Here is a 27,927-nt window from a genome sequence, read left to right as displayed (position 1 = left end):
AGGGCACAGATCAGGGTGATAGCACTGGAAATGATGAGTGGCTGAATTCTGTATTATTCTGAAGGTAAAGTAACAGCATTTCTTGATGTGTTGGATGTGAGAAGTGAGGAATCAACGATGAGAACAAGGTTGTTCTGACCTCGGCAACTGGAAGGATGGTGTGGTAATCAATTGCTTTATGAAACATTATGGGAGCAGTGTGTTTGAAGGCAGGGTAAGGGAAGATTATACAGTTCAGAGTGAAAGATAAGAGTTGTTTTGGCAGGCAGTTACCAAGATAAACCAAAGGCTGGTGCATCTGTGTGTAGTAGTTGTGTGTGTGGGTAAGGGAATATTCTGGGCTGGAGACATAAATTAAAGTGAATGCAGAGAAGAAGAAAGAGGCCTGAGTGACCTTGCAGCTGAAAGGTCTTTGAGAAGAAATTAATTTTATCACAGGAAACAGAATATTAGGCTCTTCTCAGGTAATAAACATTCTGAAGGAGAAAAACATCATGATCAAGTAATCTTATTTTAGGAAAGACAGATAAGAACAAGCAAATTATGAACATAATTTAAAGATAGAATTTATTCTTTGATGGTTTACTCATGCAAACTGCACATAAAAGAAAATAGTACAGTTTGTGTAACATTGCAAATATAAGGACTCAAAATGCTAGGTACAGAAGTAGTGTGACATCCTGAAAGTCAAAATGGAATTTGTGTTTATACAACTAATAATGATTTTTATTTGCTGAGTACAGACTGATTTACAATGAGTTTTGCTAACCTTGGTAATAAGCTCATTAACCGTTTACATGACTTCTTACATCTATGTAGTTTTATTTTACAGTTGCAAGAATTCCTGTTACCAAAGAACTTTAACTTGCATAAATAATAAAATTTAAGAAAAATGCACTGACTGACCTAGGAGAATGAAAAACGGAGGCTTTTCCTAACCCATCCAAACTACAATAAAAAACAGCCTTCTTGCAGAATTCATATTTTGTGCCTTTGAGATCAACTCCTTAGCATAACTACGGCAAAGTCATGATTAGAAATTGAGTACCTGAAAATTATAAAATCAGTTAAAAAAAAAAAACTTTAGAAGTACAACTATCAACCAAAAATGCTCTCATTTTTTATAAGCCAAACAATAAAATTCCTATTATCTTCATACTTGAAAGTCCTGAAATGTCATTTGTACAATCTGAATGTTTCCCAGTTCGGAACTTAGGCAAGGTGGGGTATTTTCTTGAATTGCCAAGGATATTCCATACAGGTTTTTAAAATGTCAGTCTCATTAGGAGATGGCACTGAGACTTTAGCAAATAGTGTAGTATGGATGCAGAACAAACCACACAACTTATTATAAATGTGTTACAGATATTTACATAATGGAATCCTGCTTGAATGCCAGAAGTCGCTACTGGGGAGGACTCATAACTATTTTACAAAGTTTTTTTACACACATCTACTACTTTATTTTTAACAATTTTGTCTATTTTAAAATATTGTACTGTATTTTGAACATAACTGCAGAATAAAAATAGATAATGGCACATTAGAAAACTCAGTATCCCACAGATGATTGGATAATGAGAAAAGTGTACCTACAATCATCTCATCAGAAACAAACTACATCATGGAATGTTAGTTATCCAAGCCTGCACAGTAATGACATCTTAAATTGCAATCATCTATTGGCCAGCATCACACTGAAGGCATCGTTAAACATTCAAGCAAAGATTGCTGGCATAAACTATTGAAAGACACACACATACACACATACTCACTCTCTCTCACTCACTCTTGTGTCCCACATTATAGTTACATTGTTCTAAAGATAGATACTGATTTTTTCCCACGAGAAACGTTATCAAAATTGGCTACTAAAAGATGACAGTGCTTCCACAAGAATAAGTACAAGTTAGCTTGCAAGTACAAGACAATGGGGGTAAACAGTCTTAAATTTTCTAAGTAGTAATTTTTAGGCTTTTCTGGCAACCATACCTTACTTGATTATGCATAAACTTCTCAGTTTAAAACCTGAAATCTGTAAAAAATAAACAAAACCAAAAATCTAATATCAAAAAATTATTAGGTATCCGATAACCCTGTATTGTACTTTATATAATTTCATATTGTTAGCCTCAAAACATAGGATTTAAAATACTGAATTTAAGACTTGAAAAACAGTCGTCATTGAAATGATAAAGGATTCCAATATTCATGCTTACTTAAAATCTTAAAGAAAATGCACTATTACTGACCTTCATTAAGAGTGTGCCTAAAAGCACTGTATGTCTTTTACCACATTTCACTCACTTAAAAAGTGTTCGCTAATGTTCTTCCTTTTGCATAATGTGCAAAATAAAAGGCAAAAAGATTAAAAGCAAATTTCTTTCACTTGCTAGTGCTTTATGACCTTGTTAACATTACAAAGTCAATAGGGACTATGCAGAACTTTGGTATAAATGATTTAACAAAACTACCATCATAGTTGAGGGTTAAGAGGTGGTCAAAAGAAGTGGAAGTAGGAAGAAAGATTCAGTAACACCCCCATTTATTAAAACACCCCCAAATTAAAAGTGAAATAAACCACAATGAATTATAATACAATTTACACATTGAGCACAGAAAAATTAATAAATCTAACAATATTTATAAAAAAAGCAAAATCAGTCTTTTTCCAGAGACTAAAAACTTGTTCAGTCTGATCATCAACTGCTGCTACACCAACTTTAGAGTCAAATTTAATTTCAAGTAAAAAAAAAAAAATTTACAACCACAGATTTCGCATAAATGGAAACTGGTCTTTCCTTGATTTCCCTTTGAAGTCACTAATGAGTATCTAAAGCTGCCGCACTGCAGGTTTTTAATCAACTTCCTGAGGGCTGTGACTGGGAGGAAGGAGCCATGACAATCTGCGAAAGCACAGGCTCTGTACTCTGGTCCGCCATCTGGGTGAGGACTGAAGTGGCTACAGCTTCTGCCTTGGAAGTTGAACTGACTCCATTGGATGTGCTGACAGAACTATGTTGTATAGCTTCGGTATGTGGACTACTCGGCACTGACAAATCTTCTGAACTATCGTCTTTATCAGCAGCTGAGTGGAAAAAAGAGAACTACTCAGTTTCTTAGAATAGTTGTAAAAATTTATCAGGCTGAGTCAATGTACAGAATAAAAGGTTAGATGACATTTTACATCAGTTTAGAGAAGTTGGTATCACAGTAACTGAGTAACTGAAAGGTGGCTATAAGTCATGAAGTAGGCAATTTTGCTGCAACAAGCCAAATGAAGGCACAGGCATGCACATGGAAACCCCTCAAGTCCAGTAAAGCAGAGCTGAAGAATTATTTGTTAAATAGTGTTAAGAAAGAAAATGAAGTAGGAATTTGAGAGGTAAGTCTCTTATAGATGAAACACCCAGCAACACATTTGACATGTAGGCCAATAGACTGGTTTTGTTATTAAAAGGTTAGAAAATATAATCAAAATGAATTCTAACATACAAATTATGTCTTCAAATAATTCCCTCTGCAGAACTATATTTATTCTGACTGACTTTCAATCTGCTGCAGCAAAGGATGATTATAATACCTGATTCTAATGATCTATACACATGAGAATAAGCAATATTTAGAATCTAAATGCCACCACCTGTTATAGTTGCATGCATTGAGATTCAAATAAAAATCCATATAAAACTGGAGACAGGGCATTCTAAATATTTATGAAAATAGATTACCAATTTTTTGGCTTGAACAAATCTACATCTTTCTTATTTTAACAGAAGAGAAACCAATAATTCCATTTGTATAACACCCACAAATTGTTACAGTGTATGCAAGTTATGAGACAACTGATCCTATCAACACCTGTGAACTCAGCTTCCCAACTTAAAAACTGCAATTAACACTTGTGCTTCCTGGAGGGTCCTCTCTTCACCAAAGGTAATCACCATTCTGTATGTATTCCTTTTGTAATTCCTTTGTTTTTTCTTTGAAGTTTTACCAGATAAATATAAATCTCTAAACAGTATCGTTCAGCTTTATTTGTGAACACTTTAAAAACAGTGTTATACAGGATGTGTTCTTTTGCACTTTGCATTTGGTATTAAAATAATTTTTATTTAGTGCTCAGAAATAACAATTAGCTGGCTTTCTATGAAATCTGAGAGTACATACTGGCCTGCTTACTGATGGCCAGGTGCTCATTCTGAAAGTCAATTATTAAGATTGTGGACCCCATGAAGCAGGACTTACCCAGTGATTTGTAATGTAGAAGATAGAGGGGGAGGAATCTGGCAAGCACAACTTTAGTTCAAATATAATTCTTCCTTTTGAGGGTTTTCTGAAATATAGTAACCCTTACAGTATTGTGATACATTTGCCTCAAATCCATGCATTTTTGAAAGAATCTCACCTCTCTATAAATCTGCTTTAAATACAAAACTGCACCACTGGATAAAAGTTTGATGTCAAGATATAGTTTAAAAAAAAAAAAAAAAAAAAAACCCACTATCAGTAATCCTTTTTAAAATTATGTAAAGCATAAAGGTACTTTTCTGATTAAGCAACAATGAATGTTATAAAATATTTACAATTCAGTTAAATAGCCAATACAATAATAATGCATTCAAAGAAAACACTGGCAAATAACAGTTTAACTGGAGAGAACAGTAAAAAGCCCTTTATTTCACCACTATTCAACACGATAACAAAATGACCTTCCTCTCAATGTAAGTTCTCGGGATATAACAGCTTTCAGAAATAGAGCGAGCTGTGACAAGTGGTATGAGGAAATATAAATACACAATGGGGGAGATGGAGTCAAAATGAAAGTGATAAGGGACAGGTGTATCTTTCTCCAAGCTTTCAGAATTAGGTAAAACAAATCTCTAGGCTGTACAAAGAATCAGGTACTCACTTATAAATTATGTATAAAATACCTTTGTAATGTCATACAGCTGTACCTATGTCCAGTTCGAGATGGTAAGGGGAGAAGAATTACTAGTGTAAATCACAAACAACAGAAAGATACAAGAGATCTTATTACACTCTAAGAGCCGTTTTTAGCACTACTTAAACCAAAAGAAACCAGTTATTTGACAATTCACTCTCTAAAGTTCCACTAATGTTTATACATATTTTCATTAATGAAAATATAAACTCACATTTAGGGTCTAATAAACTTTACTTCCCACTTATGGTTACAGAAACAACTATATGTTATGTTAATTATGTCCAGAGGTTTACAGAAGATGAATTAATGGCAGCAAGATTACTCTTATGTTTTATTCTTCATGGAATCCAAACATTAAAAATGTTTTCATATTTCCACTCTTGTTTTGACCCTTAAAATCAATGTCGTGGTTTTCTCATGACTGAAAGGTTTCCTAGGATATGGGACTTTCTGTTTTTAAAAAAGAGACCCTGTGACTGTGTGACTTTATATTGTCACTTTTACCTGTGACACTTTTGTGTCACTTTTGTGATATTACTTAATTTCTTCTAAACCTTAGTTTTCTGTCACATCGTTTTGAAAGAGCTAACTAGTATTACAGCTCATTATCATTAGCAATTGCTGTGTGTTATAATTTGATGAACAGTTATGTATTTGTAAATTTCTCCACATTTTTTTCTGAGATGTAAACATTAACTTAAACAATCTTTACTTTGACTACCAAACAGAGAAGTCACATTTTTTTCCAGACTTCAAATTTGAAAATAAAAATTTTGAAATTTCTACAAAATCCAATTTGTAGAGCTGAAGAGAACTAATTTTATGCAAGAACTATACTGACGTCAATCAGTTTGACATACAGATAACTAGACAGGAAAAAAGATGGGAACTGTTCCAAAACTTCAAAATGTCTTATTTTTTTTTACATTTTCCACAACCTTGTGTATCTTCACTAAAAACTTATTAATCTAGATTTCCAAGTCAGTCTGAGGATACAGCATGCAAACCTATACATCTGTACAGTTAAAAAAATCTTTATGGCTTCAAATAAAGAACTGGTTTGCATTTGCTGAGTATATACTGCCTGGATAACAGCGAACTGTTGGGGTTATCCAATAAATTTAGATTAAAAAATTGAAGATAATTATAAATTGAATGCAACTTAAGAGTTAATTTTCCTTCTACTTTTACAGAATTATTTGTATATTTCTTTTTGAATATCAAAATTCAGGAGAGCTCTCTTGTTAAGAAAATCATGTATGCATAATGCTGGACTCAGTAGCTTCTAAAGGAAATGATGTTGTGAAGTCACACGGGAGCCATAACGGCCTCATCCCCGCAGCAGGCGTTGTTAGTACAGCCCCAAACATAATTCTATATGGTTCCAATTTACTCTACAATGTGTTTCACAATCCTGTCAAAATGACAAGACGTCAAAGGCCTGAGATTTATTTGCTCAAAACTGGCAAAAATCAATGTTCTAAATATACATGGCATAGAGAGTTGCTAAATCTACTGAATCTTTTAAATTAAAAAATATTGCCCATTCTGATGAAACTGCTTACAATGACTACAAGTAAAGATGGTGGCCATTAAGTTTTATCGTGAACACCTGAGGAACTGTTTGCATCCAATACAAAATGTTTCTTTGCTTTGAATTACTGACACTGGCAAATTAAAATGAAGTGGATACAGATGGTTGAAACAATCTTCAGATTTACAAATATCCTGAAATATCACTAAATCATAAAAATGAAAGCTATGGGTTATATATTATGAATGTTCCTAATGCATTCCCAGCTATGTTATTTGTTACAGATTTGTGTACGATGGACAAAATTGGCCATTTATTCAAGACTACCAGCTGGTTCCAACATTGTGCATCTTATCAAAATAGGACATTACAAGAAGAAAAGCACAATTAACCTCTAAAATGCTGAAAACAGAAAAAAAAACCCACCTCATTTTAAAGGGAAATATTTAAGAGGAAACTTACAAGCAGATAATTTCAATACTGTTCTAGTTTAGTATTTTTGTAACTAGAAGGCTCAATATAAACATTCAGAACAATGAAACTGCACAATGCTGATTATCTAAGGAAGAACACTAGGATCTGCTACTGTAACAATAGGATCTGTTACTGACTGTTAAGATAGTTAATTTTAAAAAAATTACTAAATGGAGGCTGGAAAAGAAGTGTTCAGTCTGTCAGTCCAAGAAAACTATTACTCTGAGAATATAAACAAAATATCATAAGTACTTTCACTATATTTTAAATTATTAACCAACTGATTTTGCTGATCTATAGTAATCTCTAGGGAAAAGCTAGATATAGGAAAATTAAAAAACTCTAGATTATGAGAAGTATATCCTCCATTCCATAATAACTCTGCAGAACTTCTGATATTTAATATTAAATATTAGAACTGCAATCTCCATTTTTTTAATGGTAGCTTGGTTCACTCTGGCAGTATTTCACTGATATAGCCTAAGGCTATAGGTAATGGAACATTACTCACTATGATAGCCAGATTTCTTCTGCATGGCGGTTACAGGGCAATCTTTATGAGCCAGAAGAAGCTGTTTCAGCTGTGCCACTTCATTTCTCAGCAGGGTGACTTCACTCTGGAGGGGAAACAACTTATGTACCTTACCAGCATCAGACTAAACAATTTTCACTGTTTAAAACAAGTGAAGATTAAGATATGAAAATCAGATATCTTTAAAATACCAAGAAATAAACAAAAATATGCTGCTTAAATTTATTTAATCATTACACATTAGCTTTTATATTTTAATATTTACATAAAACCTGCAACTTACATAAAAATTTAAATCACAAGTGGATAGCGTATTTCAAAGTTTTTTACATTATCATTTGCCTTGGAACTGCTTATATATTACACAGGTTACCTATCAAAGGTATTTTTATTTTACATATGTTACATGCTCTTTTGATTATATGAACAATTAGAAGTATCAAGGGAGTCAGGATAAAATTTCACTGATTCTATTCACTTGGAAATAAAAAAAATTTATCCTGGAAACTAATTAAACAGCTTTCTAGAAACTAGGAAAATCTCCATAGGGGAAAGCACAATAACTGGAGAATCACAGCTATCTAAAGTGCATCACAAGGCACTGTGTTTTTGGACACGGAACCAATGAAAGTAGACCTGATGTCTAAACGGCTTAGCTGCCTTTGACCTAGGCCATTTGTACACATCTAAATTTAAATCTGATAAGTCAGTGATGATTTGTCCTTCTTACAGAATAAGCAGTTCAGTCTTTGTTTTGGATGCATTAATCTGGTAGATTCTATGTTGAAGTTCCAAGTTGAGAAAGCCCAATTAATTCCTTTGGATCACCCCCAAACCTTAACACATAAATTAGTGATAATTACCAATACTCAAGAGTTACAAATAATATGAGTGTAATAGATTAATAACATTAAAAAATCTTAACTTACAAATACCTCTACTTATTTGGACTTATATTAACTATTCACATTTCATCCATGAACCCAAAATTAAATGAAGAAATACAGCAAAAAGGTATACATAAAAGGTCAAGCACTTCTTTTTCCATCCCTAAATCTCTTACCCAGAAAGCTGAATGTAAAATAATTTAGTAGATTAGACTCATTAGGTCTCCTTAAGTGACTGATGGTAGGAACATACAAGATCAAAAGAATAAAAGTTCAGTAATCCAAAGGCAAGTTTGTCGAGTCAAACAGTTCCTCATACCCCAATACCAACGAACTGTAAATGCTGTGTTAAAGCACAAAACAAAAACTGATGCTTTACAAGAACTTTGAACCATTAAAAAAAAAAGGTTAAATTATGTTTAAAACATTGTATTTGAGACAAGAATGGGTGTATAGTGATTACAGTACAAATGAAAAAGGTTTAAAGTTTTGCTTTAAAAAACCAGCTGTTACTTAGAAAATTAATTTCTATGGAATACTGAAGTCATTAGTGTCAATACTGCTAATTATCTCTATTAATGACAGTACTTATGAGAAACCATATTATGAATAATCCAACATATATAATCCAAAATGTTTCTCACTCTTTCTGCTGTCAGCTTGATTTTGAGACTCCCATTTACAAGTTTCTCTCATTAATTTCTCTAATATGAAATAGGGCGGGATATGTATTTTTAGTCAAGAATACACAATCTTTTACAATCGAGTACCTGTGATCACCCTTCTCATTAGTTTGAACCTATTAATCAATATTTAATCATTTTGACCTATAAATAGAAATTTTGTATGCCTAACTAAATATATACTGTTATTTCCATCTAGAAAACCTTTCCTTTTTGCCTTGTTAATTATTTCACTATCTTTAAAAGTCAACTCAGTACAATATAAATACACATGGTGTTCATTTCTGTGCTTCCACAGCCATATTTACATATATGTACGTATGTGTGTTTGATAGTGTGATAGCACTTACCACACTGGATTGTTTTTGGTTTACTTATTTGCCACCTCTGTTAGATTGGGGTTTCTCAAGAGCAGGGATCACCTTGCTTTCTATATCCCTAGATCACAGCCCATGGCCTAGCATAAACTGAGTACGCTGAATTACCATGGTCTTCTCTAAAATCTATTTCCAGTGGGTAAAAAAAAAAACCACCACCAAAGAGGGTGAAATGAAATAGCTTAAATAATATAAAACTGGTCAATGGTTCTAATTTCATTATTCTTGTCAACAACCTCACCACATAGTCACACTGTTCATTTTCTTAGAAAAGGAGGATTGACATACTTAATAGCATCATCTCAATTACAGAATTTTAAAAATCACAAATGCCTTCTCAACTAAATACTCCATATGGACATTCATCATAAACCATATTATGAAAGGAAATGATGTATTAGATAAAATTCCTGAGCAGTCACAAGTTGATAATCTGATACAAAATAGTTGAAATAAAATTCTGGGTGTTAACCATTAAAACAATATTCCTATGCACTCAAAAATAAATATACTCAAAAATCTCTCTTTAAATGACAGGTTTGAAACTGGAAAGTCTGAATACAGAAACTGTATCAACCATCTAACAGTTGGTGGTATTAGGTCGTTCACCTAATCAGACTACCTGGTCCACGAACAAGTCAACAAATGTAAAGATGCCCCTAGCTAAAAATGGGTAATGAACATTACAGACTTTAGAGAGAAGGTATTTGATTCCTGTTATAAGGGCTTCCCTGGGAGCTCAGATGCTAAAGAATCCGCCTGCAATGTAGAAGACCTGGGTTGGGAAGATGCCCTAGAGAAGAGAATGACTACCCACTCCAGTATTCTTGCCTGGAGAATTCCATGGACAGAGGAGCCTGGTGGTCTATATAGTCCCTGGGGTGGCGAAGAGTTGGACATGACTGAGCGATTAACACTTTCACAACTTATATTTATGTTAACTGACTTTAATTTGAATCAGGGGCAAAAACTGGAAGAGAGGAGGAAATTTAAAAATGATTAAATATTATAATTTGCATATATTAAAAAGGAGATCAGTCCTGGGTGTCCACTGGAAGGACTGATGCTGAAGCTGAAACTCCAATACTTTGGCCACCTCATGCGAAAAGTTGACTCACTGGAAAAGACCCTGATGCTGGGAGGGACTGGGGGCAGGAGAAGGGGGCAACAGAGGATGAGATGGCTGGATAGCACGACTGACTTGATGGACATGAGTTTGGGTAAACTCTGGGAGTCGGTGATGGACAGGGAGACCTGGAGTGCTGCGATTCATGGGGTCGCAGAGAGTCAGATGCGACTGAGCAACTGAACTGAAGTGATACAGTACACAAGTATGCTGTTCTTTATCCAAAATGCAAATAATGTAATTTTCCCCCTATACCTTTAAATGACAGAAATTTAAGGAAAAAAAACACAATAAACTCAAGGTGTGCTCAATACAAATTTAGTCCAATCTTTTACATCATCCTCATCTAAAATATTTTATAATGATGAGATTTTACTAATGGTAATCCTGAAGCTCAAGTGATTTTTGATCAAAAGGTTAAATTAAATCAATAGTTTGTATTTTATTGTATCCTAATACTCAATTTCTTTAAAAACTGGTTATCAGCACTAGACTGAAAGCAGCAAATGGGACATGGTTGCTAGCAAAGAATTGGACTCTAAGAAATACTGCAAAGCAAACACAATTGGATAAAAGAGGCCAAACCTTAAAGAAATGGATTTAGTTGAGCTGGAGAGCCCTAAGTATAAGCATATGCTTACGGTCTACATCAGGTCCCAGGTAGGAGTTGATAAAAGGAGGCTTATCCTGGTATATAACCTTTACATTAGGCAAAATTAGAAGAGTTTGCCAAAGCCTGGCCAGGATTTTTAAAATCATTTATGACAAATGCAGAAAATTCAACAAATTAAACAAAACATTCAAGAATTATAGTCACATAATTATATGTATAAAGGAAAGAACTTAAAAAGACAGTATTTAGACAAGGCAGTTCCATAAACCATGACTTAAAGCCATAACAGAACCAGTTTGCTTAAGCCATAGTGAATCTGAAAGAAATACATGTAATTTGGAAAACTCAGCAGTGGCCACAGGACTGGAAAAGGTCAGTTTTCATTCCAATCCCAAGGAAAGGCAATGCCAAAGAACGCTCAAACTACCGCACAATTGCACTCATCTCACACACTAGTAAAGTAATGCTCAAAATTCTCCAAGCCAGGCTTCAGCAATACGTGAACCGTGAACTTCCAGATGTTCAAGCTGGTTTTAGAGAAGGCAGAGGAACCAGAGACCAAATTGCCAACATCTGCTGGATCATGGAAAAAGCAAGAGAGTTCCAGAAAAACATCTATTTCTGCTTTATTGACTATGCCAAAGCCTTTGACTGTGTGGATCACAAGAAACTGTGGAAAATTCTGAAAGAGATGGGAATACCAGACCACCTGACCTGCCTCTTGAGAAACCTATATGCAGGTCAGGAAGCAACAGTTAGAACTGGACATGGAACAACAGACTGGTAGGAAAAGGAGTACGTCAAGGCTGTATACTGTCACCCTGCTTATTTAACTTAAACGCAGAGTACCTCATGAGAAAACGCTGAGCTGGAAGAAACACAAGCTGGAATCAAGATTGCCGGGAGAAATATCAATGACCTCAGATATGCAGGTGACACCACCCTTATGGCAGAAAATGAAGAGGAACTAAAAAGCCTCTTGATGAAAGTGAAAGTGGAAAGTGAAAAAGTTGGCTTAAAGCTCAACATTCAGAAAACTAAGTGGCATCTGGTCCCATCACTTCATGGCAAATAGATGGGGAAACAGTGGAAACAGTGTCAAACTTTATTTTTTTGGGCTCCAAAATCACTGCAGATGGTGACTGCAGCCATGAAATTAAAAGACGCTTACTCCTTGGAAGGAAAGTTATGACCAACCTAGACAGCATATTCAAAAGCAGAGACATTACTTTGTCAACAAAGGTCTGTCTAGTCAAGGCTATGGTTTTTCCAGCGGTCATGTATGGATGTGAGAGTTGGACTGTAGAGAAAGCTGAGCACAGAAGAATTGATGCTTTTGAACTGTGGTGTTGAAGACTCTTGAGCGTCCCTTGGACTGCAAGGAGATCCAACCAGGCCATTCTGAAGGAGATCAGCCCTGGGATTTCTTTGGAGGGAATGATGCTGAAGCTGAAACTCCAGTACTTAGGCCACCTCATGGGAAGAGTTGACTCATTGGAAAAGACTCTGATGCTGGGAGGGATTGGGGGCAGGAGGAGAAGGGGACGACAGAGGATGAGATGGCTGGATGGCATCACTGACTCAATGGACGTGAGTCTGAATGAACTCCGGAAGTTGGTGATGGACAGGGAGGCCTGGCGTGCTGCAATTCATGGGGTCGCAGAGAGTCGGACATGACTGAGCAACTGAACTGATAAACAGATTTAATATTAAATGAGAAAAGAAATATTTATACCTCTGTATCTGTGGATTATTTTAGAGTGATTATAATTGGATTCAGCCTCCAAAACCTTTCTGGTTAGTCTGTTATTAGTTTATTTGCAGAATATATTAATTGTCTTTCTGGGTCATTCTGAAGATTAAATGAAATATGAGACATGAAAACATTTTGAAAACATTAAAGTCCCATTCAAATGTGACCAATTACTGATTTTTTTTTGTGGGGGGGTCAAAGTAAAATGTATTTGGTAAGATAAAGCAGATGCTAATTATGGTCTAAGAGAAAATGTAATTATTTGGCATTGTCTATACCATTGCTCTAATCTATCTGTATCTACTCAAAAGTTAATTACATACTGATGAACAAATTTTATATATATATATATATATTTACAGTTTGTCTGAAGCAGATCAGACTGATGAAATAATGACAGGATAGCTAACTGATTAACCAATCAAAACATTTCATTGATATTTGGCCACAGATTGATGATCAGGTTCCATAAATTCATGATCTTTGACTTCTAGTTCAGCTACTATCCCCCAAATTAAAGAAATAATATTGGATAGTTTCTTCTTTGGGGAGTTTCTCATTGCTATTATCATTGATTTTTGTGAAGAGTAGCTTAAGTATCTTAACTTCTCTATTACCTCTCTTATTTGGTCTTTAAAATAGTACTTATTCTATGAGTTTGACAGATGAGGAGGTAAAGGCTTGGGAAGATTTTAGTAAAGACTAGTAAAAACTGCAGCCATGAAATTAAAAGACGCTTGCTCCTTGGAAGAATAGCTATGACAAACCTAGACAGCATATTAAAAAGCAGAGACATCACCTTGCTTTGCAAGGTCCATATAGTCAAAGCTATGGTTTTGCCAATAGTCATGTATGGATGTGAGAGCTGGACTATAAAGAAGGCTGAGCACTGAAGAATCAATGCTTTCAAACTGTGGTGCTGGAGAAGACTCTTGAGAGTCCCTTGGACTGCCAAGGAGATCAAACTAGTCAATGCTAAAGGAAATCAGTCCTGAATATTCATTGGAAGGACTGATGCTGAAGCTCCAATACTTTGGCCATCTGATGCAAAGAGCTGACTCATTGGCAAAGACCCAGATACTGGGAAAGATTGAGGTCAAGAGAAGAAGGGAGCAACAAAGGAGGAGATGATTGGATGGCATCACTGACTCAATGGACATGAGTCTGAGCAAACTCTGGGAGATAGTGAAGGACAGGGAAGCCAGGCGTGCTGCAGTTCATGGAGTCGCAAAGTCGGACACAACCTAGCGATTGAGCAACAACAGTAAAAAGAAGTACTCAGAATAGAATACAGGAGATAGAAGTGGCATCACTATTACCCTTTTCCCCTCTAGATTATAGTGAAAAACTCAGTCTGGGAGTGGAGTTCTAGAGTTTTTCAGGAATTAACATTTTTTAATTTTCAGGTATTGGATACCATCTCCCAATTGTTGCCATTCCTTTCTATTTCAAGTGATAAATACTAAAATACTGTTTAGGTACCAGGATTTAAAAAATTGATCCCATTCCCCCTAAGTCAATGGACCAGTAAACAATACCTTTTCTGTATCATTAACTTATTAGTGAAAACTCCTCACATATCTTGTTATCAAAGAATGCTTCTATTAATTTACCAAGCTTCCAGTCCACACACATTTGCAGTGCTTAAGTTTTAAAAGCAAAATCCACAACAAATTCTACAGGTTTTATCACAGATTGTTCAGAGCTCCTATGAGTCTGCCTTTTGTCATAAAGGAAATGCTCAATTCTAAACTGAAAACTAACCCACAAGATGAGTATATGAAAGACAAAGACATGGGGAGGGAGGAGGGAGGAGGGTTCAGGATGGGGAACACATGTATACCTGTGGCGGATTCATTTTGATATTTGGCAAAACTAATACAATTATGTAAAGTTTAAAAATAAAATAAAATTAGGAACAACAACAACAAAAATAAATCAAAAAAAAAAAAAAAGAAAGAAAGACAAAGACATAATGGCGTTAATACCATTTCAAGTAAAAGACAAAATCATATATTACCTTTGAAAATATAATAATTTATAACCAACAGCATCCAATTCTTGGTCTAGAGTACCATAAATGTCTCTAATACAATTTGATGAAATTGTTTTTCAAGTAATGATTCTAGAAAGCTAAAATATAATTAAATTCAGTGAATGGGGCAGTAAAGTTGAATAATTAGTATTTTCTTAAAACCTAATATATATTTGGTAAAAATATGAACAGTCATACCTCAACACTCATTAAACCTTTTATTATATATAAGTAACCATGGGTCATTACTGCCCATTACACTGATCAGCTAAACCTGAATGTCACGTGAAGAATCATTAAGGAAATGTAGAACTGATGAATGTTTTCCCATAAAGCAGAGTTTAATTATTTCTTTGACATTCAGTTTTCTTTACAAGTCATTCTGTTCTTCATAGTTAACAGTTTTGCTGTTGGCAGACTGAATGAAATTTTTTCTCCAGAATCTATTATAAGCATATTAACTCTTCATATTCTGAAAACTAGAATGTGTCACTTACTTTTTTAAAACTTATTTTACATGACATGTAAGTAAAAAAACAACAAAAAATCATATATCCACTTGAAACAATAGAGAAAGTCATAGTTGAAAGTACCCTTTCTTCTCAAACCCCCTTTATCACTGTTGTTACAAACTAATACATGTCATTCTTAAAATTTTACCTGTTTAAAGATTCATTTCTATACTGATTTCCATACCTACACATTTACACATTTTAACTATAAAGCTTTCATTAATGAAAAAGAATTATGCTATACATTTTTAGTATGTGACTTTTGAGTAATTTGTTGAGGTGCAATTTCCATAATATAGAATTAACCATTTTAAACTGAAAAATTCAGTAGCATTAGTACACATCTGCAATGTTGTGCTACGCGCACCCTCTATCTGACCATTCAAGAGTAAAACCTCTTGTCCGTTAACCAGTTTCTTCCTATTTTCCTCTTCCTCCCCCCAGTCTCTGGAAACTACCCATTTGCATTTTGTCTCTATGGATTAATTTGTTCTATATATTTCATATAAATGGAGTCACATAGTTTATGACTTTGTGGCTTCTTTCACTTAAGCATAATGTTTTGCGATTTATTCACATTGTAGCATGTAATTTCACTCCTTTTTGTGGCTGAAAAATATTTTATTGGATGTATATGCCACAATTTATCTACTGATGGACATCTGGGCTGTTTCCAAGCAACTTACTTTTTGCCCATAATATTAAAGACATTTTCCAGGTTAATATATTCAGAAGGACCTTATCCTCTTTCTTTTTTGCAAAAGTTTTTTTTTTAAAAACCCGATAACACATCGTCTCACCTAGCTTCATGTTTTGGTATACATCTTTAAAACTAAGAACACTTTCTTTCTAACCATGATGCTATCCATCCCTCAATTATTAAAAATACTGATTTTTATGCTTAGTGAAATAAATCAGAGAAAGACAAATACTGTATGATATCACCTGTATCTTGGTTCTGAAACATAAAACTAGTGAATATAGTGAATAACCAAAAACAAAACAGATACTGAGAAAAAACTGTGCTTACCAGTGGGCAAGACAGAGAGATAGGGGATTAAGATATTAAAAATTGCTATATGTAGGGACTTCCCTGGTGGTCCTGTGGCTGTGTCTCTGCACTCTCAATGTAGAGCACCCAGGGTTTGATTCCTGGTCAGAGAACTAAATCCCACATGCTTCAACTATGAGTTCACATGCCACATCTAAGATCCAGCACAGACAAATATATAAACAAACATTTAAAAAACCTGCTATGTATAAAATAAACAAGCTGCCAGGACACGTTGTACAGCAGAAGGAATAAAGTAAGTTGTAAATGGAGTATAACCTTCAACAATTGTGAATCATGACATGTACATGGCAACATGTAATTATATACTATATATCAACTATACCTCAATTTAAAAAAAAACTGGTTCTGTTTTAATTTGAGATATTAAGTAGTTATGTTCAACTATAGTTTAACTTCGTGATTTCTTGATTGTGACTTCTATTTAAAAGTTTCATGCCTGCTTCAAAACTGAGGTGTTAGCTAACTTTTACCTAGGTGATAAATCTTGCCTTTATTCCTCCAATCAAGAAATTTCTACTCAAATTAGGAAACGTAAAAATGAATACATTTGACAATAATGGTATTTTATATAGTTTGGATGGTGGAAATAACATGAAATTAATGAAGTAAATATTACATTTATTGTGAATACTGAATTCTCCAAAGTTTTCTGATGAGTTTGAGCAAACTCTGGGAGATAGTGAAGGACAGGGAAGCCTGGCATGCTGCAGTCCATAGGGTCACAAACAGTTGGACATGACTTAGCCACTGAACAACAATCTCATTAAAAGTTGTTAATATTGTTATAACTTGGGTCAGAACAGAAAACTGGCCCAACCTGAAGACCAGTACCTTGAGAATATAACCATATATTTATATACCACTTTACAGTTTTGAAACATTTTCACTTCAAAAAAAGGCATAATTAGCCAAATTACAAAAGAAAATATTGATAAATTTATCCTATTAAAATTAATATATTTTAAAATGCCTGCAAAAATTCTAATTTGATGTAAATAACAATCCAGAGCAGGAGGACCAACAAGTATTATTATCTCTATTCCACGGGTAAGATAACTAAGGCTGACGAAGAATGTTATTTTTAATACCATGTAACTGTTAAGAAGCCAAGTCATTCAGAAGAATGATTTTGTTAGTTTAATAGATCCACCTAAATCACTTTGTTAATGTATTAGTATGAATACTCAAACATTTAAATGATAGTTAATATTCAGAAATCTGATAAATAACCATTTTTACAGTACATAAATAAACTTGTATCTATAATGTTTCACTTTAAAGAAAAAAATTCAGAAGTTTGTTTTGAAAAATTATAATATGAAAATAGTTCCTGAAGAAGAATTTATTTATCAGGTAATATATTATTTAACATATCCTAGTATATAAGTCGGAGAAGGCAATGGTACCCCACTCCAGTACTCTTGCCTGGCAAACCCCATGGATGGAGGAGCCTGGTGGTCTACAGTTCATGGGGTCGCTAAGAGTCGGACACGACTGAGCAAATTCACTTTCACTTTTCACTTTCACGCATTGGAGAAGGAAATGGCAACCCACTCCAGTGTTCTTGCCTGGAGAATCCCCAGGATGGGGGAGCCTGATGGGCTGCCATCTATGGGGTCGCACAGAGTCGGATACAACTGAAGCGACTTAGCAACAGCAGCAGCAGCAGTATATAAGTACATATTGAAGTCTCTGTGATACGGTAAAATTAAAATCATATTTAATTTTAAATGGTTAAAAGTAAGTTTTGCAAGATAATTTATTTGTTCTAAAGCTAACATGTCAATATTCAAAGCCCAACACAGAGTTTTAAAAGATATCTGTCTCACATATGAAAAAGTGTTAAGTTATTAAAATTTACATTAGGTGAAATGCTATGCCTGGAGCTAAAAAGCTAGAAAGCTTTTTCCTAAGCATTTAAACAAGACACTGATACTGGTGACATCTTTAAAGATGTAAGATGAGAGCAAGTCTCATCATCGGTCATGATTAATTTTTAAGCAGGAATGGACAGCTCAGAGGATTGACCAATAATAACAACTACAATTAATTCATTAAATTCATAATGAATTTAAATTCATCAATTTAATTCATCAATTCATCGATTTTTCTCATTGATGCTTATCAATTGATAGTTTAGAAGATTTTACTTGAGAATATTCACAACATTAAAAACAACAAAAAAGGAAGAAAAAACAGAAGGAAGGAAATAGACTTAGTGCTGCCAAATACCATCACTGAAAATCTTACCAAAGACTGAATAGGAAGGAGCCTTAAAACCTTTATACCACATAGGGTTCCTAAGAAATAAATCTGAGGCACACTGGCAGGGCAGTATGAAATGCTTTCTACTGCCACTGGCCATATTGTACCTGTTCTGTGGGTAATTAGTCCTTCAGTTCCAAAGCTGTCAATCTGGCACCTTTCACGAGCACTATATTCACTTTAAATAAAACAAACAAAACAAAACAAAATTTATAATTCAAAGAACAAAAGAACTTAAAAACAAAAACTGTAAACTGAACCAACTCTACAGTTGTGACATGAACCAAAAAATAAGAAAAGTGAAGTACCAGTAATATTTTACAGTTTAAGATTCTGTTGAACTCTATATCATAACTTTATAAAGTTTAAACCAGATAGTTTAGGTACTTTTGTACTATGCAAGTAAACACTTAAATTTAAAAATTTCTTCACTGTATCAGTATTGAAAATTATATTACTTCATCTTGGTATTTAGTTTATTAAACTACACTTTACTACAGATTCCATACACACCCAATATTATGTCCTAAAATGTCTGAATAGCTAACTAGGAAAAAATAAGGAAAATGTGTGTTCATAATTATTAAAAATAAATAAAACAATTTACATATATGCACCATACCTGCAGTTGACCATTTAATGAACTCAAGTCTTCTGCTTTCTTCTCTAAAGACTGAACCCAGACTTTTCTCTTTTGTCGGCATCTTGAAGCTGCTGCTCTATTTCTTTCCAGAAACTTCCTCCTTTTTTCATCGGGATCTTCATTAGCTGCTCTTCTTCGACGACCAGTTGTATTTTGGGTCTGTGGAGTTGTGTGAGCTGGAGAAGCCTATAATAGACACAAATGAAAGTTTTTTATATTTGTACCTAGTGATTAAAATTAATATAATAGGCAGTAAAGGACTGCAAAGGTGAAAGTGAAAGTCACTCAGTTGTGCCAACTCTTTGTGACCCCGTGAACTATACATTCCATGGAATTCTCCAGGCCAAAATACTGGAATGGGTAGCCTTTCCCTTATCCAGTGGATCTTCCCGACCGAGCAGTCGAACTGGGCTCTCCTGCATTGCAGCTGGATTCTTTATCAACCGAACTATCGGGGAAGCCCCTTGCAAAGGTGACAGGTACTAATTTTATTTTCTCTCATTGTATACATCAATATTCTGAAGCAATGTGCAAATCACCCTGTTGTTTAACAAATTCCTTGAAATAAATAAGCATTGCTAAACCGAGATTCTCACTATCACAGTGAATGTATTCTTTGTTGTTGTTCAGTCGCTAAGTTGTGTCTGACTCTTTGCGACCCCATGGACTGCAACACGCCAGGCCTCTCTGTCTTTCACTATCTCCTGGAGTTTGCTCAAACTCATGTGCATTGAGGCGGTGATGACATCCAACCATCTCATCTTCTATCACCCCCTTCTCCTCCTGCCTTCAATTTTTCCCAATATCAAGGTCTTTTCCAATGACTCGGCTATTTGCATCAGGTGGCCAAAGTGTTGGAGCTACAGCATCAATATTCATACAATGAATATTCAGAGTTGATTTCCTTTAGGATTGTATTCTATTCTTTAACGTTTGTATAAATAATATTTTCATGTTTATAGACAGAATACAAAGAAATTGAAAAATGTAATACAAACGATGATGTACAGATCTTTTATTTTTCCAAGTGCACTTTTAAGCAAACATTATGTTATTATTCAGTGCTTTGATAATTATTAAGGTACTAATAAAAAATAACTTTTTATTTAAATTCACTATGGGAAACCATGGTTTCTATGCTATTTTTACAATAAAAATAGCATTAAACTGTAAATGTTTTTTAAAAATTGGTTTGTCTAAAATTAAGGAGTTGAAAGTACATACACATTTTAGTGTATTCAGCTTTTCTTCAGTTTCTGAAATTTGGGGTCAGTCTTTTTCTAAGGGTCAGGTTTATATAATTATTAACGCTCATTTTCCGGTAGGTAGAATCCCAGAGTCTAGATTTTCATTTTAATTGGTCCGCCTGCCCAGCAATATCAGCCAGACAGAAATCTTCAGTCATTAGTGATATTGTCCAGTGTTTAGGATTATAGGATATCTTCATGTCTCTCACAAATCCCCAAATAGTGCCACAAAACACCTGAATACAGGAGATACGATATAAACCCTTGGAAACAGTGCAAAAGAAAGCACTTTGTGGCCGTAGACACATGATCCAAAGTAGCAGCCTGAAAACAAATCTCTTGCCTCTACTTTAATGATGTAAACAAAGATTTCTACATTCTCTTCATCTATACCATAGGCAGAAATCTTTACGTTCTGCAGGTAATTAACCTGAATTATATATATCTCTACCTCTAACAAGGATTTGAGACTACTTAGAAGCATATATTCTTCCTTCTCTCCCTTTTTCTATTGATTCATTCATTCTACTTCACTGAAAAATATGCAGGAACTATTTTAGTGATATAGCAGTGATAGACCAGATAAAAGTCCTGCTGTCCTGGAGCTTCATACCAATACAATAAAGTATAAAAATATAAATAAAAATGAGATCCAGGTAAACTATAGTTAGTACAAGAAAGTAAATTACATTCATTTACTTTCTTTTAAATAAACTTTTAAGTATGTAAAAGCCATACTGAACTTGCCAGCCATAGATAAACAGCCATGAGCTGCATTAGGCTCATGAGCCAGTTGGCTAACCCTGAATTAAGACATAAGAACACATTCACTTTTCCTCTCTTTTGGCTCCTAGGTAAAGTTCTTGGTGGATGACAACCACAACTATTTCACTTTATCTTAAGTTTCACAAAGGTAAAAATACTGTTATCTAAACCCCTATGCTTAGGAGGTAGTATTAAACTTGTTGTTCAGCTGTGTTTCTTTAATTGGAAAGTTTTACTTTTAAATGCTAATATTCTTTAAGTAGAGAAGAAAAAGGTCTAAATAGAGCTCTGAAACATTTAACAGAAATACAGTAATGCTTTACTGCAGACATATAGAAATAGCAATCATCTAATGGCCAGACACAAATTAGAGTGAAATGGGCCTCTAGTATAAACAGCTGCCATTAAACCTATCTGCGACTTTGGTGACATTTCACAAGTGTTAAATTCAAGAACTGTCTTATATCAGTAATATGGTTCATATATAAATTACTTGTTGAATACAACCAATAGTAAAATTTTCTTTAAATACTATTGATGGATACTATGCCATTTTAAACCAACATACAGATACTCTGAGAAACATTTACAGAGTGCCCTCAGCAGTAACAACTGCTTATTTATTTTTTATATGTTCAACTTTTATGTTGAGTTACCTTTTCTTAAGGCTTTTTAAATACACTTTTGAAATAAAAATTTGACGAGAAAATCTTTTCAAAGTATATAGTCATTGAAGTCACACTGTGTGGTGTTTTTTTTTTTAAAGGAAAACTGAGAGATGAATGATAAAAACAACACACATACCGGTGTTTCTGTGGTGGATGTGGCTGGCTGTTGTAATGACTGTGGTCGAGATTCCTCTGATTGAGTCCTAACCAAACCACTACTGTGACCTTTGACAGTATCGCCGTTGGTAACTGGAGGATGTTGCTGGGTCAAAGCAGCTTTTAATCTCTGAAATGCAAATACCAATTAAAATAAAAATGCTCCCTGCTTTCTACCCAAATCTAACTCCCAACACACTTTTAGTTAACCAAATGAGACATTTGTTAATGAATACATAGGCTTTAAGCTTAGTTTTGATTTATTATATTCCACTGCATTCCTAAATATCAGTAAGACAGATAAAAGGACCTTTGGGAAGCTTTCCTGAGTCTTTCTTGGCAACTTTTCCTCTCTTCTTTCTTTGGAAATAGCATAAAGGGGTAGATACTAGAGAAGAGCTTTAGACAAAATCCCCTACATGATTCTAATACAATTGTTTTCATTTACTTCAACTAAGAATAATCTGGAAAATCTGTAATTTATTTTCATCTGTGCATATCTTAATATCTATAACTGATTCAGATACCTTAGAAATGAGGTATATATTAAAAGACCACCAATATTTCTGCTTAAGCAAGTGTTAGTAGACATTTTCTACTGCTAATCATTGTAGATTCTGGGTATGATTTTAAAAACAAGGTCAGTAGTGTAAAAAATGTTTTGTTGAGGTATAAGTTACGTACAGTAAAATGAAGTCTTTTCAGCAAATATTTCTATGAATTTTAACAAGCACATACAGTTGTGCACCACCTCCTACAATGAGGATACAGAACAGTCCTATCACCCACCAAAACTTCCTCATGCTTCTTGTCACACTCTCCTCCCACCACAGTTGAGTCACTCAGTCATGTCCAACTCTTTAAGATCCCATGGACTATAGCACCCCAAGCTTCCCTGTCCATCAGCAATTCCCAGAGCTTGTTCAAACTCATGTCCAATGAGTTGGTGATGCCATCCAACCATCTTGTCCTCTGTCATCCCCTTTCTCCTACCTTGAATCTTTCCCAGTATCAGGATCTTTTCCAGTGAGTCAGTTCTTCGCATCAGGTGGCCGAAGTATTAGAGCTTCAGCATCAGTCCTTCCAATGAATATTCAGGACTGATTTCCTTTAGGATTGACTGGTTTGATCTCCCTGCAGTCCAAGGGACTCTCAAGGGTCTTCTCCAACACCACAGCTCAAAAGCATCATTCTTCGGCGCTCAGCTTTGTTTATGGTCCAACTCTCACATCCACATATGACTACCTCCCACCACAGTCCCTGAAAACCCCAAGTCTGTTTTCTGATTTTCAAAGTTTTGCTTTTCCAAATATCATATAAATGGAATCATACAGTATATATAATAAGCCTTTTGAATCTGGATTATTTCCTTTAGCATAATGCACCTGAGATCCATCCCTGCTGCTGTGTTATCAGTAGTTTTTAAATCAGTTTCTAATAAACAGTATGCTGATTTTACAGATTCAGTACAGCTCAGTTCAGTCGCTCAGTCGTGTCCAACTCTTTGCGACACCATGAACCACAGCACACCAGGCCTCCCTGTCCATCACCAACTCCCAGATTCCACCCAAACCCATGTCCATCGAGGCGGTGATGCCATCCAACCATCTCATCCTCTGTTGTCCCCTTCTCCTCCTGCCCTCAATCTTTCCCAGCATCAGGGTCTTTTCCAATAAGTCAACTCTTTGCATGAGGTGGCCAAAGTATTGGAGTTTCAGCTTTAGCATCAGTCCTTCCAATGAACACCCAGGATTGATATCCTTTAGAATGGACTGGATGGCTGTCCTTGCAGTCCAAGGGACTCTCAAGAGTTTTCTCCAACACTACAGTTCAAAAGCATCAATTCTTCTGCGCTCAGCTTTCTTTATAGTCCAACTCTCACATCCATACATGACCACTGGAAAAACCCATAGCCTTGACTAGATGGACCTATGTTGGCAAAATAATGTCTCTGCTTTTTAATACGCCATCTAGGTTGGTCATAACTTTCCTTCCAAGGCATAAGTGTCTTTTAATTTCATGGCTGCAATCACCATCTGCAGTGATTTTGGAGCCCAGAAAAATTAAGTCAACCACTGTTTCCCCATCTATTTGCCAAGAAGTGATGGGACCAGATGCCATGATCTTAGTTTTCTGAATGTTGAGCTTTAAGCCAACTTTTTCTACTATCCTCTTTCACTTTCATCATGAGGCTTTTTAGTTCCTCTTCACTTTCTGCCATAAGGGTGGTGTCATCTGCATATCTGAGGTTATTGATATTTCTCCCGGCAATCTTGATTCCAGCTTGTGTTTCTTCCAGCCCAGCGTTTCTCACGATGTACTCTGCATAGAAGTTAAATAAGCAGGATGACAATATACAGCCTTGACGTACTCCTTTTCCTATTTGGAACCAGTTTGTTGTTCCATGTCCAGTTCTAACTGTTGCTTCCTGACCTGCATACAGGTTTCTCAAGAGGCAGGTCAGGTGGTCTGGTATGTCCATCTCTTGTAGAATTTTCCAGTTTATTGTGAACCACACAGAGGCTTTGGCATAGTCAATAAAGCAGAAATAGATGTTTTTCTGGAACTCTCTTGCTTTTTCCATGATCCAGCAGATGTTGGCAATTTGATCTCTGGTTCCTCTGCCTTTTCCAAAACCAGCTTGAACATCTGGAAGTTCACGGTTCACTTATTGCTGAGCCTGGCTTGGAGAATTTTAAGCATTACTTTACTACTGTGTGAGATGAGTGCAATTGTGAGGTAGTTTGAGCATTCTTTGGCATTGCCTTTCTTTGGGATTGGAATGAAAACTGACCTTTTCCAGTCCTGTGGCCACTGCTGAATTTTCCATATTTGCTGGCATATTGAGTGCAGCACTTTCACAGCATCATCTTTTAGGACTTGAAATAGCTCAACTGGAATTCCATCACCTCCACTAGCTTTGTTCGTAGTGATGCTTCCTAAGGCCCACTTGACTTCACATTCCACGATGTCTGGTTCTAGGTAAGTGATCACACCATCGTGATTATCTGGGTCATGAAGATCTTTTTAGTACAGTTCTTCTGTGTATTCTTGCCACCTCTTCTTAATATCTTCTGCTTCTGTTAAGTCTATACCATTTATGTCCTTCATTGAGCCCATCTTTGCATGAAATGTTCCCTTGGTATCTCTAATTTTCTTGAAGAGATCTCTAGTCTTTCCCATTCTATTGTTTCCCTCTATTTCTTCGCATTGATCGCTGAGGAAGGCTTTCTTATGTTTCCTTGCTATTCTTTGGAACTCTGCATTCAAATGTGTGTATCTCCTTTTCTCTTTTGCTTCTCTTTTCACAGCTATTTGTAAGGCCTCCTCAGACAGCCATTTTGCTTTTTAGCATTTCTTTTTCTTGGGGATGGTCCTAATTCCTGCCTCCTGTACAATGTCATGAACCTCCATCCATAGTTCATCAGGCACCCTCTCTAGCAGATCTAGTCTCTTAAATCTATTTCTCATTTCTACTGTATAGTCATAAGGGATTTGATTTAGGTCATACCTGAATGGTCTAGTGGTTTTCTCTACTTTCTTCAATTTCAGTCTGAATATGGCACATTAGGACACTAGAGATCATTTGCCCAAGGTCACAGAGCCATTAAGCTAGTTAAGATCCTAGATTTAAATCTGGATCTCCTTCTTTTCAAAGTGCAGTTTTTCCATGGCATCATGTTATGTATATTATCCTATCTCCCCCCACCAAAAAAAGAAGGGAAAAAAAAGAAAATGCAAAAATCAAGGAAGATAATCTAAGACTGGGTGGCTTGATGATTCAAAAGACAACTACAAGGGAATCCCCTGGTGGTCCAGTGGTTAGGACTTCGCTCTGTCCCTGTCATAGGCCCAAGTTCAATCCCTTGTCAGGGACCTAAGATCCAGCAAGCCAAGTGGTGTGAAAGACAACCACAAAGGATTCGGAATGCCAAGTCTGATACTGTAACCTCTAAAGCCATATCACCCCAGATTAGGTATATTTTCCCCATCTTTTCTGACTAAGTACTTCCTTATGAACTGCAAATAGCAGTTCATAAAAGTCCTAGTTTCTTCACTGGTTAGCATACATAAGATATACTGTGTATATATATTAGCATACAAAATGTGTACAGCTGAGAAGATACTTTACTGTTTAGAAATTAACTCTGTCTCAAACTATCTGAACAAACTATCTGTAAAACTGGGAACAATGACAACTTCCTTGTAGGGCTGAGGTAAAGATTAAATATGTAAAACTTCAGTTCAGTTCAGTCGCTCAGTCGTGTCCGACTCTGTGACCCCATGATTCGCAGCACGCCAGGCCTCCCTGTCCATTACCAACTCCCGGAGTTCATTCAAACTCACGTCCATTCAGTCGGTGATGCCGTCCAGCCATCTCATCCTCTGTCGTCCCCTTCTCTTCCTGCCCCCAATCCCTCCCAGCATCAGAGTCTTTTCCAATGAGTCAACTCTTCACATGAGGTGAGCAAAGTACTGGAGGTTCAGCTTTAGCATCATTCCTTCTAAAAGAACACCCAGGACTGATCTCCTTTAGAATGGACTGGTTGGATGTCCTTGCAATCCAAGGGACTCTCAAGAGTCTTCTCCAACACCACAGTTCAAAAGCATCAATTCTTCTGTGCTCAGCTTTCTTCACAGTCCAACTCGCACATCCATACATGACGACTGGAAAAACCATAGCCTTGACTAGATGGACCTTTGTTGGCAAAGTAATGTCTCTGCTTTTGAATATGCTGATATGCAGATGACACCACCCTTATGGCAGAAAGTGAAGAGGAACTAAAAAGCCTCTTGATGAAAGTGAAAAAGGAGAGTGAAAAAGTTGGCTTAAAGCTAAACATTCAGAAAACTGAGATCATGGCATCTGGTCCCATCACTTAATGGCAAACAGATGGGGAAACAGTGGCAGACTTTATTTTTGGGGGCTCCAAAATCACTGCAGATGGTGACTGCAGCCATGAAATTAAAAGACGCTCACTCCTTGGAAGGAAAGTTATGACCAACCTAGTAAACTTACCTGAGTCATATAAGGATTTCTTAATTTTTTATCAGCTTCCTTACCTTTTTCAAAAATATCTATTGAGCCCTCTATTTTCATAGTTCAGGTGTTAGGGTACGGACACCAAAGAATCACAAGAGTTCCTTTACTTTTGTATTTTCAAAATATACTTAGGAAAAAAAGTACTCAGGGATCATCTTAAGGACAGGTTTAGCTCAGTCTGGAGCTAAATATTTAAAATTTTAAATTAAAATTTTAATATTTAATATATTAAATTAAAAAATATATAATTTATTTATTTGACTGTGCCAGCTCTTAGTTGCAGCATGCAAACTCTTAGTTGTGGCATGTGGGATCTGACCAGGGATCAAACTTGGGTCCCCTGCATCGGGAGCGCAGAGTCTTAGCTACTGGACCATCGTGAACTCCAGATGTATTTTATTTTGGAAAATATATTCTCAAGACCACATGGTACACTGCATCTTTCAGAATCCAGATTAAGATTCCCAGTTCCATTTTTTCTTCCTTCTCTTATGCTATGCTAAGTCACTTCAGTCGTGTCCGACTCTGTGTGACCCCATAGATGGCAGCCCACCAGGCTTCCCTGTCCCTGCGCTTCTCCAGGCAAGAAC

General features: G+C 35.6%; 1 protein-coding gene across 6 annotated transcripts in view; it reads right to left on the bottom strand.

Moving 5' to 3' along the window:
• Positions 1–541: 541 nt before the first annotated feature.
• Positions 542–27,927, bottom strand: part of ATF2 (activating transcription factor 2) — an 83,626-nt gene continuing 56,240 nt past the window's right edge. For 5 of the 6 annotated variants that reach the window (XM_027557110.1, XM_027557120.1, XM_027557138.1 and 2 more), the window contains 4 exons: positions 22,274–22,423; positions 19,437–19,643; positions 7,468–7,573; positions 542–3,088 (listed from right to left, as the gene is read on the bottom strand). In XM_027557110.1, coding sequence (XP_027412911.1) covers positions 2,862–3,088; positions 7,468–7,573; positions 19,437–19,643; positions 22,274–22,423 — 690 coding nt within the window. In that variant the 3' untranslated portion in view covers positions 542–2,861. Of the gene's footprint in view, positions 3,089–7,467; positions 7,574–18,921; positions 18,993–19,436; positions 19,644–22,273; positions 22,424–27,927 lie in introns of all 6 variants that reach the window. The other variant, XR_003513695.1, reaches the window with a different exon arrangement.

The sequence above is a fragment of the Bos indicus x Bos taurus genome, chromosome 2, assembly GCF_003369695.1.
Source record: "Bos indicus x Bos taurus breed Angus x Brahman F1 hybrid chromosome 2, Bos_hybrid_MaternalHap_v2.0, whole genome shotgun sequence".
Lineage (NCBI taxonomy): Eukaryota > Metazoa > Chordata > Mammalia > Artiodactyla > Bovidae > Bos > Bos indicus x Bos taurus.
The sequence above is the reverse complement of the archived record's forward strand: the minus strand, read 5'-3'. Positions and strand labels throughout refer to the sequence as shown.